This window comes from Vanacampus margaritifer, chromosome 12 (assembly GCF_051991255.1).
Source record: "Vanacampus margaritifer isolate UIUO_Vmar chromosome 12, RoL_Vmar_1.0, whole genome shotgun sequence".
NCBI lineage: Eukaryota > Metazoa > Chordata > Actinopteri > Syngnathiformes > Syngnathidae > Vanacampus > Vanacampus margaritifer.
Genome location: NC_135443.1, coordinates 7,119,458 through 7,134,719, shown reverse-complemented (window position 1 = coordinate 7,134,719; position 15,262 = coordinate 7,119,458). Strand labels below are relative to the sequence as shown.

Here is a 15,262-nt window from a genome sequence, read left to right as displayed (position 1 = left end):
ATTGTATTGTACTTTTATAGTATAGTATTGTACCAATAAAAAAAAAATTCATGAAGTGATCATCTGACAGCTCATAAAACAGGCGCATCATCTCTGGTTAGCGTTTTCCTCCTGCAAAAAATAGAAAGCGGCATACTGGTGAGCAAGCAAGATTTATTCTGTATTCTAATGAGTATTTTTTATTTATTTATAATATTTTATTTTAAGACAACATATTTATTTTTATGTTTGAGTTTTTTTTAAATGCCTAAGAATTAAATGTTCAAATAAAGGAAACAAAATATATATAATTTTTTTTTTCAAAATCCGTTGTGTTACATTCTACTTTTGAGGAACACATTAGGTTGGCTATGAACATTCAGGAACACTACCTTAATGGCAGCAGCAAGCTCCTGCAGCGTTTCTTCATATCGGCTTTCCATACTCTTCAGGTTTGCGGGTTTAATGATCTGCTTTTGGATACCCAGACTCCCTGCTTCATTCACCATCTGAAGGAAGTTCTTTTCCTGAGGGCACAACAGAAACTTTTGTTGCAGACAGTTGTTTGGACAATTTCCTACCTGAGCAACTAAAAAAATAATAATCACATGACCTCACTAGTTAACTCACGATTAATCACAAATTTTATATCTGTTCTAATTGTACAATAAAACAATTCTAGGTTATCATACTATTGTAAACAAAAGTGTGTGGGGGGGAAACTAACAAATAGTTCAAATTAACTTTTGACGTTTATAGCCGTCAACGGCAGTGAATGAATTTTTTTTTTTTTAAAGGAAAGAAAATATAACAAATTTGGGGCGTCAGGCGATTAAAGTTTTTTATCGTGATTAATCTCATGACTTCACTAGTTAACTCGCGATTTATCACAAATTTCACATCTGCTCTAAATGTACAATTAAAAAAAATCTAGGTTTTCATACTCTTTAACAAAAGCGGGGAAAAAAGTTAAATAGAAATAGTTAAAATAAATTTTTGACGTTTATAGCCGTCAACGGCAGTGAATTAATGAAAAAAAGAGGAGAGAAAATATAAAAAATTTGGAGCGTCAGGCGATTAAAGTTTTTAATCGTAATTAATCTCATGACTTCACTAGTTAACTCACGATTAATCACAAATTTGATATCTGTTCTAAATGTACAATAAAAAAATCTAGGTTTTCATACTCTTGTTAACAAAAGTGGGAAAAAAAAGTTAAACTAAGAAATTGTTCAAATTAATTTTTGACGTTTATAGCCGTCAACGGCAGTGAATGAATTTTTTAAAAAAAGGAAAGAAAATAACAAATTTGGGGCATCAGGCGAGTCAAGTTTTTAATTGTGATTAATCTCATGACTTCACTAGTTAACTCACGATTAATCACAAATTTTATATCTGTTCTAAATGTACAATACATTTTTTTTAAAAGGTTTTGATACTCTTTTTAACAAAAGTGGGAAAAAAATGTTAAACCAATAGAAATAGTTTAAATTGATTTTTGACGTTTAAAGTCGTCATTGGCAATAAAGGAGTTAATATCCCTAACTTTATGAGAGTAATACATGTATTAATGAAGATGTGTTTGACCTGTACTTCAAGCAGAAATGTGAAGGCCAGGCCACTTTTCCCAGCTCTTGCAGTTCTTCCAATTCTGAAACAAGCACCCGGAAAATGTTTAAACCGACATCTAAGAATGAAACTAAATCTAACATTTATATTTAGAAACTTCCAGGATATTTTGAATGAGATTTTTCACGAGAGCTCACCTGTGAATGTATGTCCTGATGTACTGCGGCGCATCGTAGTTCACGACACATTTGACCCCGGAGATGTCGATGCCTCTGGCAGCTGCATCGGTGCTGATCAACCTTCAAACGCCGATGGAAGAGTTCCAAATTAGAATATGTAGATTTACCTCATGTGTTGGCCAATGAGTTTATGCGGTAAGTGGATACTTATTTTTACGGTTGCACCAATACCGATATTAGTATGATGTAGATAAAGCGCTATACAAGTCATCTCCATTTACTATTCAGGACAAAACAAGTTGTTTTGTTTCAATTGTTAATTGAAGGATTGTAGTACAGGAAAAACCTTTAATATTAAGTATTCATTTGCCTTTATCTTATTTGCTCCCCAAAAACGTATAAATACGTTCTATTTAAAATATTACCATTGTCCCAAAAACGTATTTATACGTTTTTTTTATTTTTATGCTAGAGCATACAGAACGCTTTGATGCAGCTTCTGTGCTGAAGAGGTTGCTTAAAGCAATGGTAGTTATTACAAAAAAAAGGGCCAGCAGGTGGCAGCAGAGTATAAGAGATCAACAAGCTCTTTTCCCCAGTGTTTTGAAACTTAGCTATATTCTAATGCTAATTGCTGCAAAACGGATACAAATACACTTTTTTTCCTGATGAAAGAAGAGACTCTAATCTTTCTTTTAGTAGGTTCCATGTTTTTATAGTAATAGAACAATACTCTGTGGGCCTTGCAAAATCCAGTAAAAAAAAGCCGGGCGCGAAGGGGGTTGCTTCAGTGAAAATGAGTTGATATCCTGTAATCGCAATTAGATTATTTTCCATAATCGTTCAGCCTTATAACTGTTATACAAGCTGGAATCACATGGATGGTGCACTATTTGGCCATTGAGAGCCCAAACTCTCGGGTTTTAGAAGAGTTTAATCACTTATTGCCACTTATACCAGGTAGGAAATAAAAAAAAAAAAGCGATTGGTTTCACTCTGCGTTAGGAATGTAATACATCGAAAATTGATTTATCCATTTAAACTGCTTGGTTATCAAAAGTCATTTTGTAATAAATAAATAAATAAATCGGGCTCGTAGCATTCTTACAAGTGGATCTTTCCCTGTTCAAATTCCTTAAGCTTCTTCTTTCTTTCTTTGGGAGACAGTCGGGAGGAGAACTCTGCTACTTGAACGCCACCAAAGAGCTGAATCAGCAGGTAAAGTCTAAGCAAAAAAATAAATTGAAACACGCTTTTAGACACTATAAACGGTATTGACACGTAAAACTGGCACCGATACGTAAAAAAAAAATGGCGTTTCCTTTCTCACCTGTGAGCCGTCATTCTGGAGTTAACAAAACAAAGAATGGGTCTGAGCTTCATCCGCAGGATGAAGTGGAGGATCAAGAGAGGTTTTTTGCCGAGTGTACACGGTACATAAAACTCCTACGAAACATCCAAGCATTCATTTATGAATCGATGACATACGATATAAGAATCCATTCCCCCCTCTATTTAGCTCTTTGACTGCCAAAAACGTTAAATAACGTTTAGTAAAATCCTATGGAGGAGTGCCAAAGACGTTAAAAGACGTTTGTTTCAAAACAGAGGTGAAACTAACCATTTTCTATTGTGGATTACTGAAAAACCGAATAAGGTAGAAACAAACTTTTTTTTTCTGATGAAAGATGAGAGTCCAATCTTTTTTTGGTAGTATGTGTGTTTCCATAGTCCAAACACATAATTTTCTATGGACCTTGAAAGATCAGTCAAAATGCTTAAAATCGGCTGGCACCCACGGCATCCCTTTTCTGAAAACGTCTGGCAGTAAAGGAGTTAAACAAAACTAACCGTCAGACTTTGTGGGAAGTCAAACTGCTCAGTTGGTTGAGGATGTTTATGGCAAGCGGTTGTGTTGGCAGAGCTGAAAAGTCTGGGCTGGTGGAGGCCCAGCTGCTGCAATTTCTCAGGATTTTGGGTAAGCGTGGCAGAGAAAAGCAGCTTCTGAAGTGGCTTTTGAGGAGGAGACAGGCTGTAATGAAGAAAGACAAGTCAATTGTCATAAATGACATCTGTGAAATTCTTAACAGGCTTGCGAACGCGCAAGCTGAGCCCTCAACAATTTAATTGGCTATGAAGTGCAGACACATCTTTGTGTATTATACAGTATAATCGTCATTGGCTACTGCACTGCTGAGATGAATGACGAACGGAGAACGTGAAACAGGAAACGGAAATACGGAGCAGGATTCCAAATTAAAAGCATGGATTTCAAAATAAGATATAATCTAACAACTTGAGGAATTCTTAACTCGTTCACTGCCATTGACGGCTATAGATGTCAAAAATTAATTTGAACTATTTCTAGTAGTTAACATTTTTTTAATATAAATTTTTTTTATATAAAAATGTATATATAAAATGTGTGATTAATTGTGAGTTAACTAGTGAAGTCATGCGATTAATTAAGTTTAAAAATTGGAATCGCCCGACGCTCCTAATTTTTTATAATTTTTTCTTTAAAAAAATATTTTTAAAATGTTAGTTTTTTTATAAAGAAAAGATTATTAAAAATTAGGGGCATCAGGCAATTACAATTTTTAATTGTAATTAATCGCATGACTTCACTAGTTAACTCACGATCAATCAAATTTTATATCTGTTCTAAATGTACAAAAAAAATCTAGGTTTTTATACTCTTGTTAACAAAAATGAAGAAAAAAAAAAAGTTAAAACTAATAAAAATAGTTAAAATGATTTTTTGACGTCTATAGCTGTCAATGGCAGTGAATGAGTTAATTTCAAGCAATTTTAAAGACATTTGCTATAATTGGGGTAAATGGGGTTTTCCCTAGGTGTGATTGAGGTGAGTGTGAATGGTTGTTCGTCTCTGTGTGCCCTGTGATTGGCTGGCAACCAGTTCAGGGTGTACCCCCGCCTACTGCCCGAAGCCAGCTGGGATAGGCTCCAGCACCCCTGCGACCCTAGTGAGGAATAAGCGGTTAAGAAAATGGATGGATGGGGCATATAAGTCTTTAATAAAAAAAAAAAAAATTGGTAGTACTAATGGTATCGGCACTTGGTATCAGTATCGGTGAGTACTGGAGATTTGAGTATTGGTATCGGTCTCAAAAATCCCTACTCAAGATTGGTGAATAATTTGTTTACAAAAACACACACATACTGACTAATAGAATAGATTATTATTATTATTTTTTTTTTAATTGGACAAATTCTGATGTGAGGGATCTATCTGCCCAAGGGCAGCGATATTCAGGGCGAGAGTGTGTATTTTTCCCCCCCAATTGAGATGCTTAGATTACAGGCCATTTATGGTGAAAACATTTTCAAACACACACAAAAACCTGTGATTTGTGTAGACTTTGAAGTGTATCTTCTGCCCAGATTTAGTCATAACTGTTTTAATTTCCTCAGTAGAGCTTTGTTCTGCGGATGTATCTTTGTGAGTGTTATCGCAATTTCTGCCAGGTGCAGTCATGACTGAAAAACCTCCTCAATTGTTTTGTGTCTGAATAGTGTCCTTGAATGTATCTCTGTACGTCCGGTCAACTCCGGTTGAGCTGTTTACTGGAAAATGTGTGGTACCGCTCTTCAAGATAGTATAAGAATGTTGTAAATCCTCTGTAATCTTCGCACTTGTGAGAGGCTACAGCCATTGTCTGTAACTCACTTGTGCCCGGAATATTTTGTAGAAATAAAAGCTTCGAAGGAACTGTTCATCGATCTCCAGCCTGTATTCAGATAACCAACATTCTCACTACCCGAAATAAAACGAACACGCGAAGCAAAAGAAATACTCCACAACAACTTTTATCTCCACTATAATAACTGCAACAACGCCTTTATGAACTCACCTTGCTGCCGTGACATGCAAGGGTGCTTTTTGCCTGAAGATGGACGACATCTCTGGTTTCTGCTCCCTCGTTCCATACACTGCCTTTTCGAGCTCACTGAGCCAAGACTGACGCATGCTGTCAATCATCTTGTCTGCCTCATCAATAATCTGCAACAAATGGTCAATTATAAGAATAAAAACCAATCAGAGCAAACAGCTTGAAAATAACAAAAGTTTGCATTACGGTTACTCACAAGAAACCGAAGGTGATCCAAACATAAGCCGGAATTCTTGTTGATATGATCGACAAGTCGACCTGGAGTGGCCACGACGATGTCCGCTAAACAGCATCTCATCCCGCCTCTAGAATCACCGAGACATAAAATGTCTTCACCAAAATGACTTCATCACATTTAGCAGCTCTTTTGTTTGACTTTGACCATCACCTGTGTTGCAAAAGTGAAGCCTGCTCAGCTGCGAATGTCTTCTGGCCTGCCAGCATGACCACCCGCAGGGTGGTCCCCTCAGCATATGATGTAAAAACATTGCAAACCTGGACAGAAGAAAAACAACAGCCGCATCCAGTTTTTACACATTTATCACTTAAGTCCACCCAAGAAATAATTATATTTCTGGAAAACCCCAATTTTTTTTTTTGCCATATTCCCAAACTGTGGAATGTCGTTGTTGAAGAAGACCTGCTGAGCGAGCTCTTTAGTCGGCAACACAGCCAAGGCGCGGACTTCGCACACAACCCTCTTCATCAGCACCTGATGGAAAAGAACAATCATCAGTTTCCCGGAAGCTTAAGTCAAATGTATGCTAATGGGTGTTTGACATTCCGACTTGGGGGGGGGGGGGGGGGCGGCGGAGCTAAACATCCCGGAAGTTCCAATCCAGTAACTGCAGTTGATTTAGAGCGCAATCAGGGATTCTCAAACTGTGGTTTAAAATGAAATGGTAAAATGGTCATTGAAGTGACCTTATATAGCACTTTTTGACACCATCAAGCTGCCGGGTGCACTTTACAGAGTTACATCGCAATCACATTCATATAACAATAGGACAAATATGTCAGAAAATGAATGAATGAAAAAAATATATATATGAGAAAAAAAATAAAAATAAGCCTCTTTCCTCTCCTTTCAAACATCAAGAAACCAAAGCAGAGCAGAACCAGGGAGAAAAAAAAGTTTAAAAAGAAAGAAAGAAAATGAATGAATGGATGGCTGGATAACTCGGACCGTGTATCAGGCCAAGGCAAAATTCAGAACAGAATTCAATTCTTGAATTTGATTTGAGATGGTACGGAGCCCCTCTGGTGCCAGGGTATGAAAAAAATAAAAAAATAAAAAATCCAATCTGTACACACAGTTTAGCACGTCAATAAGAAACAAAGTAGAACACTCGCATATATAGAGACAAGTTTGATTTATTATTATTATTATTTTTTTTTTTTTTATGATTGCCGCTTGTCTTGGCCAGGACTGCCTGTGAGAAGAGTTATTGTAACTCAACGGGACTCTTCCTGGTTGAATAAAGGTTATATTAAATGAAAATGGAAAAATAGCGACATCTAGTGGTCAGCCATTATAAACTGTCACTAGACAATAGTGGTTTTGCACGTTACAAGTCATTTTGCTTGTGAGCAGCTTACTTGTATTACGGGGATGACAAAAGCCAGAGTCTTGCCACTGCCGGTTGGAGCAGAAACACAAACATCTCTGGGCGTGTAACCAGCTTGTCCAATCAGTAGTCCATTCTGTGCACCCTCCAAAATGGCTGGGATGACCTCTGCTTGCACTGTGGAAAAAAAAAGAGGTCATTTTAGCAACTTCCACGAGTCAAGTACTAAACGTGTACCACCATCCAAAACAAACCATTCATTTAGAGTCACCTGGAAAGAAGTGCTGAATTCCATGATCGTGTAGTTTATTCAGCAGCAACACATTAAGTCCTCTGATGCCGGAGCAAGGGACCAGTTTACTTTTCATGTCTCGGGGTATAACATCAGGCTGGGCCAGCCACTGAGGTAGAACTCTCTGAACCTGTGAATCGATAACGCACTATTGGATCAGAGAGTGAAAAGTGTACACGCTCGCAGGATGGAAAAAACCCTCAACAACTTCCGTTTGTAGCAATTAGCATTAGAATATAGCTAAGTTTCATCATTATTCACAAATCTGAGCATTTTTGCAAAATGGCCCTGGTTGATCTCTTTTGCTATGCTGCCACCTGCGGGCCATTTGTGTAATAACTACCATTGCTTTAAGCATTCTCTTCAGTTCAGAGGCTGCATCAAAGCCTTCTTTATGCGCTAGCATAAAAAATTAAACATGCAGAAATACGTTTTTGGGACCAAGGCAATATTTAAAATAGAATGTTTTACGCGTTTTGGGGAGCAAATGAGTTCATATGAATTACAATTTGGAACATTAACACCTAAGGGTCCGTTTATACGGGGAAGCTTGTGGGTGAAAATGCCCAAATATTTGATCAGAAGTGCTTCACGTTTTAGGGGCGTAAAAAAACGAAAACAATTTGAAACCACTCTCCAGAGTGGGAATGTTGAACACGCGCCGCCGTCGCGTTCGACATACAACGGCCCAAAACTCTAAACTTTGCTCAGAGCTACTCAAATGCAAAATAAAAAGTGGAGACAAGACGCCACTTTTGCCTCTTCTGTTCAGATCGTCATCATATAAACGTAGCCTAAGATTCTTGAGTGAGCATCAACAATTCACTTTACCTTGTGGACTGGTTTGTCTTCAAATCCTCCCAGAACTGTGAAACCAGTCGGAATCGAAGACATCCTTGGGGTTTCTTTTGCGTTATCTTCTGACTTTTCATCCTCTCCATCTCTATCTGTGACATTAGGCTCTGAAAGTCCATTAACTACAGCACCTGAAACTGAATAAAACACATGCAGAAATTGTGTTACTATTCAAAAGACTTTCGGTGTTTAAAGTGTTGAGTGTATGAAAAGCAAGCACACACCTGACTTTTTTGTCTCTTTATCCTCAACAGGCTCTGAATGGATATTATCCAAATCATTCGCGATGACAGTCTTTGATTTCCTCTTTTTACATCTTTGGCTTTCTTGGCTGCTGTCATTGTTAGCCTTTCTTTTCTTCTTAACATCAAGATGACCTGCCTGTGTTTCAGAACACTTTATCTTGATCTCTGTTGAATCTTGCTTCTGCTTCTCTTTTGCCTTCTGATGCAGTTTCGCAAGCAACGCCAAGGATCGCGACTGCTTTGAAATACTTTCGTCTTCATCGTCTCCGAGATACCTTCATGAAACAGAAAAATTGTGTCAATAGCAGAGGTGGGCAGTCTATCGGTCTGTCGCTGACGGACCCACGTTTTTATCACGAATAACGAGAAACTGGGGGGAAAAAATAAAGGGCGGACTGATAAATGACGGACGAGGGTTTTTGTTCGTCAGTGTAATCATTGTTCACTAGTAACAGTAAGAGCTAACAGTAGAAGAAGAGTGTCTTTCGAGTGAAGGCAAGACAACCTCGAAGAAAACAAATTAAGGTCGCATTTTGTTTCCCCACTTGTGTAAAATAAACAAATAATGGAGGATCAGATAACGGCTCGTTTCGGTTTTTAAATTTCCAATTTTAAACGAGAAACGGGGTAGACGGCTCGTTCCTTTTTGGCCGCTGCTGCTTTAGTGGCGTAGAAGAAAAAAATTAAAAGTAGAAGGCGAAACAAACTCTAGGGAAACAAACTCAAGGGAAACAAACTAAGGTTGCATTTTGTTTTGCGACTTATGTAAAATAAACACATAATGGATGGCAGCTCTGAAATGAACTCGGGAACGTTTCACATGGCAAATTTACATTAATTGCATCCATGTGTTACAAGTGGGTCCTGAAGTCTGCTCAAACGACAATTTAGATAATAGGACAATCATTCCTACCTGTTTATCCCAAACAAGGACATTCCAGCAAGATGCTTCTTGTTCTTCTTCTGCTGCTGCTGCTTCTTCTGTCCGTGTTGTGAACACGTGGATAGCTGCTAGGCACTGATCTGTATATGTTACTGGATAGCCGATTGGCCAAGACTTTTGAAGCCGCGAGGCCGCCATATTGCTCCTCCCAAGAACATTTGAGACAGTACGTAGTAGAAGCAGCATTATTTATCATGTTTTAAATATGTTAAATGTAAACAAGAGGACTTCAGACATTTTACAACTTGCCTTAAATACAAATACACAATACAGTTTTATCTCCATTTTCGGCTGGACAAAAAATCTTTGGCGAGTCCTCCGTGGCTGTACTGCTTTTGAAGTGCTTCTTTGCTGTAGAGAGTAAATTCCCACTCCCATTTCTTGTGAGTCTCTTTGTAGTAATGTCTTTTGCGTGTTTACAGCACGCGATAGGTCACGATGATCACGTGACTGTCCCAAAATAGTCGATACTGTACTTAATTCAAAAATATTCATAAAAAGTACTATAAAATCATAATCGCTTAACATAAATTGACAAATTTTCAGGGAAAGGTTTAAATCAACTATTTCACAGAATAGCTGGTTAGTTTTTAATAAATGTTGTGTTCCTTTACATTTACAAAATGTTTAGAGTGGACTCAAAAAGCCACTTAGTGTAATTGCTATGACTGAGGGAACAGATTTGTGTGTGTTTTTTAACAATTTAAAACTGGCTGATTTTTTACATGAATTACCATCTTGTCATCCTTACATATAATACATAATGTATTTATAACAGTTATTAACATTCTTTAAATTTTGTGTTTGTAAATGGATTTCCATTGATCAATCTTTGCCAGTGGAGTTTTCAAATGAACTTTCTGACAGACAACAACTTTGTATCACAGTCAAAAACAACCAATTTGTTAATGTCTTTCTTGGCTGCGGATGTCTCTGGTCCATTTAATCATGGTTTCTGGCGATCGATAAAGGAAGATGAGTTTTGAATAAAGCTCTTCTTCCAGCTCCAGCTCTCCAGTTTCACGCACCTGAAATACAATTCATATGTCTCAGTTTGAGAAGGATCATTTAAAAAAGTTTCATTATATATATGTGCTGTACATATTAAGTGTGGGAATATCATATGGACAATGAATAAATATACAGTGGCTTTCAAAATTATTAATACTCTTGGGGCTTTGCCTCAGTTTGTCATGTTATAACCCCAAATGTGTTTTATTGGGATTTAACATAAAAGATCAGGGGTAGGCAACTCTGGTCCTCGAGAGCTGCAGTCATGCGTATTTTGACGTCTCCCTCCTCCAACACAGCTGATTCAAATGGTCAGCTCATCAGCAAGCTCTGGAGGAACCTGATAACGATCCTCACCTGAGCATGATAAAGTGGCATATAATTGAGGAGTGGATGAATGATACATGTTTTTTTTTTGCAGGGTGCGTGGATGAACATTCAAGAAGGTTTGTAAACTATGTCATGTTCTTTAAATTTAAATTCACACAAATCCCTAGAACCTCCCCGATGACACCTCTTCAATTTGCTTGATTTTTATTGCATTGGTGCTTTATGATGTCAAAAGAAATAATCCAAAGTTGGACCTTCCAAAATCAAACTGTTTTCGAGTTATGGTCCTTCAAAGTTTGTGTGCCACGCCCACATTTGGGATCCGAGAATTGCACACTAAATATTTGGCCATATTTGGAGGCCCGTGTCGTTTGTTTTAAGGTAGGTCCAGACCTGAATTAGAATTAGAGATTTAAAAGTGGATTTTTTTTTTTAATGACGCAATACACAATATTAAAGAAAAACATTTTCATTTGACGGAAAATTGTTTATGCTTAAATTGACTGCATAATATTGACATAAAATCCCAATAAAATACATTTACATCAAATGTTGTATCATGACAAAATGTGGAAAAGTTGAGGAGCTATAAATATTTTGGCAAGCGTCTGTAATTCAAACGATTTCATACTGACCAGGAATATGTCCATACAAAGCTTCAATATACGGTCTACACAAGGAAGCTCCTCAAACATGATGGAGTGAGAAATCTCGCTGAAGAAGCCTCGTACAAACTTCCCAATGACCAGGACCACCGACACATACAAACCCATGATCCTAGAAAGATGACAAAATGAAGGTTACATCAACTGTCTATCAACATCTTAAACATTTCCCTCCAGACAAAAATATTGGTTTTCCAAAGAATGGGCTGACAAACATGTCAGTCATTTCTGTAGAGTAAATTTGACTATTTAGAGTGGGAAGAAATAAATTCGGTTTTAGAGTAATATTTACACTTGGTAGAGCGTAAAAAATAAAGAATTGAGAAAAAAATAAAATGAAAGTCACTCAAGGGTTGAGGAACGAACTCACAACCTTCAGCGTGTGTTAGTATGTTGCTCGTATCAGCTGGAATCTATAATTCGATGTTTTTGGTCTCCTTTTGGATATAAGCAAATAGTAGGAGGGGCCTAGCTCAGGTTGGTAGTGTGGCAGGCTCCCAAGCTAGGTCGTGAGTTCATTTCTCAACCCTTGAGTGACTTTTATTTTCCAATTCTTTATTTTACTCTCTTCCTAGTGTAAATATTAGGGGTGTGAATTGCCTAGTAGCTGGCGATTCGATTCGTATCACGATTCATAGGTCACGATTCGATTTGATACCGATTAATCCCGATACGAAGCTATAAATTGATTGTTGCGATTTATTTATTTTTTACTCAAATTTAAAAAATACTTATCAGTAAACTTGTACATGTACACTGTAAGATTTGTATGAAAATGTATTTATCTGAAATATCAGGCTTATAACTGAGCCACTGCATTTAACAAACAGGTTGTCTGTTTCAAGTTTAAACAACACTGAAATAAAATATTAAGGCTTAACGTTCCATTAATATAACATTCTTCCATGCTTAATGTGTGAATCCTAACCCTAAGTAAGACGTTTTGTTGAATATTTCTATCAAAAAGTGATGTTTAAAAATCGTTTCGGCCGCATATCGAATCGATTCAAGAATTGAGCGCTATAATATCGCGATATATTGCCGATTCGATTTTTTTCTAACACCCCTAGTAAATATTACTCTAAAACCACTCTAAATAGAGTCAAATTTACTCTACAGAATTTACCGTGCAGTAAAATTAAAAGAAATTCAGTGGTGTAGGTCTTCAAATCCAAATTTGGGGAAAAACTAAATAGTATATAATTGAAAACAAAGAATCGAAAAGTCGAAAAACACTGTTGTTTACGACACTGCTTGCTCGTCCCGCCTAGTTTACAAATTCCCGTCAGTGCGCGTTGAAGAAAATGTGGGCAATGCCGACGCCGCTTGGAGGGGCGTGGTTGGCGAAATGACGTAATGGCGGACCTCAAGCTTTAGTCCTAAGTACACCATGTTAATAATTAAACTTTTCTCACCCATATCCAGCCAGGAAGCCAAGACTGGGTGGACTGACTTTGTCATTGAATATGATCATGGATAGAACCCCACATGAGGAAGGGTCACATCCTACAATGGCAATGTCCCACCATTCCTGTTTCCCGCTGGAGTTCAGTGAATTGTCGCTCTTCAGGGACAGGGTTATATTCAGGTAGCTTTCTTCATTTCCTAAAATAAACAAACAAGCAGGTTAAAATAGACTAATAGCATTTGAGTACGTACTGGTTCAAGCAAGCACACAAAAACCACTAACATTGCCTATTTAACCCATTTGCTCCCAAAAACGTATAAATACGTTTTGTTTTTTTGTTTTTTTTTAAATATTACCATGCTTCCAAAGATGTATTTATACTTTATTTTTATTTTCATGCTATAGCATACAAAAGGCTTTAATGCATCCTCCGACATGAAGAGGTCACTTAAAGCAATGGTAGTTATTACAAACAATGTCCAGCAGGTGGCAGCAGAGTTTAAGAGCTCAGCCAGGGCCATGTTGCAACAAGCTCTTTTTTTTTCCAGTGTTTTCAACAGATTTGTGAATAATAATGAAACTTAGCTATATTCTAATGTTAATTGCTACAAAACGGAAACAGATAGGAATATACTTTTTTTTCTTCCTCTCTAATCTTTTCTTTTAGGTAGATTCCATGCTTTATAGCAATAGAACACAATATTCTGTGGTCCTTGCAAAATCAGTCAAAATCCAGTTAAAGCGAAGGAGGTTGCTTCAGTGAAAATGGCCGGGAGTGAATGAGTTAAAGAGGAGAAGCCACTTTCAACACTTTAGATTGGTCAATAATTTGTAAAAATGGCACCCACATGTTTGGACTGACAAAAAATGATAGATTTTTGAAAAACTGAAATTTACCAAAATGTGACCTTGACATGCATAGATTTCAAATACATTCAATTTATTGTGACCTTCATATAGTTGACTGGCCGGTTTGGCCTCTGCTCCATTGGGGGCCCGGATGTAATTTGGAAACATATTTGGAACATGCCTAGAAATAAGAAAAAAAAAATACAATTTGGACAGTAAATTGTAGCTGCATTATAATAAACGTGACACTGGAGAACATATTTGAATTTCCAGAGCAAACCTACACTGGTTTTGTGTGATTGCCCAGCAGAAGTGAAGCTAGATCGGCCCTGACGGGGTTTCCAGGTTCCAGGTCAATTGAGTGTTTGTCAAATGTGTGCTCCACAGTCCCTCCTTTTCCCAGGTCCCTGTTATGGAAAAAAAAAAAAAAAAGATTAGACAAAGACAGAGTAACAAAACAAACTGTCACGATAAAGAATACAAAATCTACTGTATAATTAATGATTTTTGTAACAAGAACCGAAAATACTTTACCTTTGGAAATTCCACGCCAGACGCAAAGTTAGGTCGGCGGGACTTCCTAGCAGTTCTTTGATGACTTCCTGTCTGCTGGGGGGGCTTATTCTCCATACTGAGCCCGAACTGCCTTCAATCATGGCGGTAACAACGTCCTCATAACCATAAAGGGAAATAAACTGCATGGCTACCTACAACAAATAAAGATGATATAAGTGAACGACAAAAATGTAGTTAGCTGCTTGTTTCAACAGTCCAGTGTCATCCAGTTCATTAAGTTGACAAAAACAGTATTCACTCATTCACTGCCATTGACGGCTATAAACGTCAAAAATTCATTCGAACTATTTCTATTAGTTTAACATGTTTTTCCACTTTTGTTAACAAGAGTATGAAAACCTACATTTTTTATTGTACATTTAGAACATATATAAGATGTGCGATTAATTGTGAGTTAACTATTAAAGTCGTGCCATTAATGACAATTTAAAAAAAAAAAAATTAATTAGGGGCGTCATGCCAATTTTTTTATTGTAATTAATCACATGACTTCACTAGTTAACTCACGATGAATCACACATTTTACATCTGTTCTAAATGTACAATAAAAAAAATCTAGGTTTGCATACTCTTGTTAACAAAAGTGGAAAAAAATGTTGAACTAATGGAAATAGTTCAAATGAATTTTTGACGTCTATAGCCGTCAATGGCAGCGAATGAGTTAATGTCAGTGGTTTGAATATTCCTCAATAGTTTTTCCTGTCTTGCACCCGTACGTAGCAGAATATTTGCTTTCCTAACACAAATGTTATTGACAAATTTGTTCTAATAACAGACCATGGCTCTCTTGAGATATTAGGGGAAAATTGCTTTTAATGAAGTTAATGTCTTCATAGAAATTAAAGGACTTGAGGTATGAAACTACTAGTGGTTTCACAT

At 37.1% G+C, this 15,262-nt stretch overlaps 2 protein-coding genes across 4 annotated transcripts in view; both read right to left on the bottom strand.

Annotated features, from left to right (window-relative positions):
* Nucleotide 1: 1 nt before the first annotated feature.
* Nucleotides 2-9,687, bottom strand: ddx51 (DEAD (Asp-Glu-Ala-Asp) box polypeptide 51). Its single transcript, XM_077581671.1, has 16 exons — nucleotides 9,515-9,687; nucleotides 8,581-8,876; nucleotides 8,333-8,493; nucleotides 7,481-7,631; nucleotides 7,241-7,386; nucleotides 6,282-6,353; nucleotides 6,030-6,136; nucleotides 5,838-5,946; nucleotides 5,603-5,751; nucleotides 3,579-3,759; nucleotides 3,058-3,173; nucleotides 2,836-2,952; nucleotides 1,746-1,847; nucleotides 1,567-1,630; nucleotides 372-506; nucleotides 2-111 (listed from the first exon to the last, which is right to left on the bottom strand). The coding sequence occupies exons 1-16, from the start codon at nucleotides 9,535-9,537 to the stop codon at nucleotides 88-90; spliced, it is 1,953 nt and encodes a 650-aa protein (XP_077437797.1). The 5' UTR covers nucleotides 9,538-9,687; the 3' UTR covers nucleotides 2-87.
* A 406-nt stretch (nucleotides 9,688-10,093) lies between these two features.
* Nucleotides 10,094-15,262, bottom strand: part of piezo1 (piezo type mechanosensitive ion channel component 1 (Er blood group)) — a 42,362-nt gene continuing 37,193 nt past the window's right edge. For 2 of the 3 annotated variants that reach the window (XM_077581670.1, XM_077581669.1), the window contains 6 exons: nucleotides 14,342-14,514; nucleotides 14,092-14,214; nucleotides 13,909-13,988; nucleotides 12,966-13,155; nucleotides 11,521-11,662; nucleotides 10,094-10,572 (listed from right to left, as the gene is read on the bottom strand). In XM_077581670.1, the coding sequence (XP_077437796.1) occupies nucleotides 10,450-10,572; nucleotides 11,521-11,662; nucleotides 12,966-13,155; nucleotides 13,909-13,988; nucleotides 14,092-14,214; nucleotides 14,342-14,514 (831 nt within the window). In that variant the 3' untranslated portion in view covers nucleotides 10,094-10,449. Of the gene's footprint in view, nucleotides 10,573-11,520; nucleotides 11,663-12,965; nucleotides 13,156-13,908; nucleotides 13,989-14,091; nucleotides 14,215-14,341; nucleotides 14,515-15,262 lie in introns of those variants that run through there. The other variant, XR_013296161.1, reaches the window with a different exon arrangement.

Bases quoted from the DNA above. Each gene is read 5' to 3' on its own strand.
- ddx51 (XM_077581671.1), bottom strand. From the start codon at position 9,537: ATGTCCTTGTTTGGGATAAACAG. The intron at 2,953-3,057 runs GTGAGAAAGGAA...TTTTTTGCTTAG, and splicing joins TCCAGAATGACGGCTCACAG to ACTTTACCTGCTGATTCAGC. The intron at 1,631-1,745 runs GTGAGCTCTCGT...TGCTTGTTTCAG, and splicing joins ATCAGGACATACATTCACAG to AATTGGAAGAACTGCAAGAG.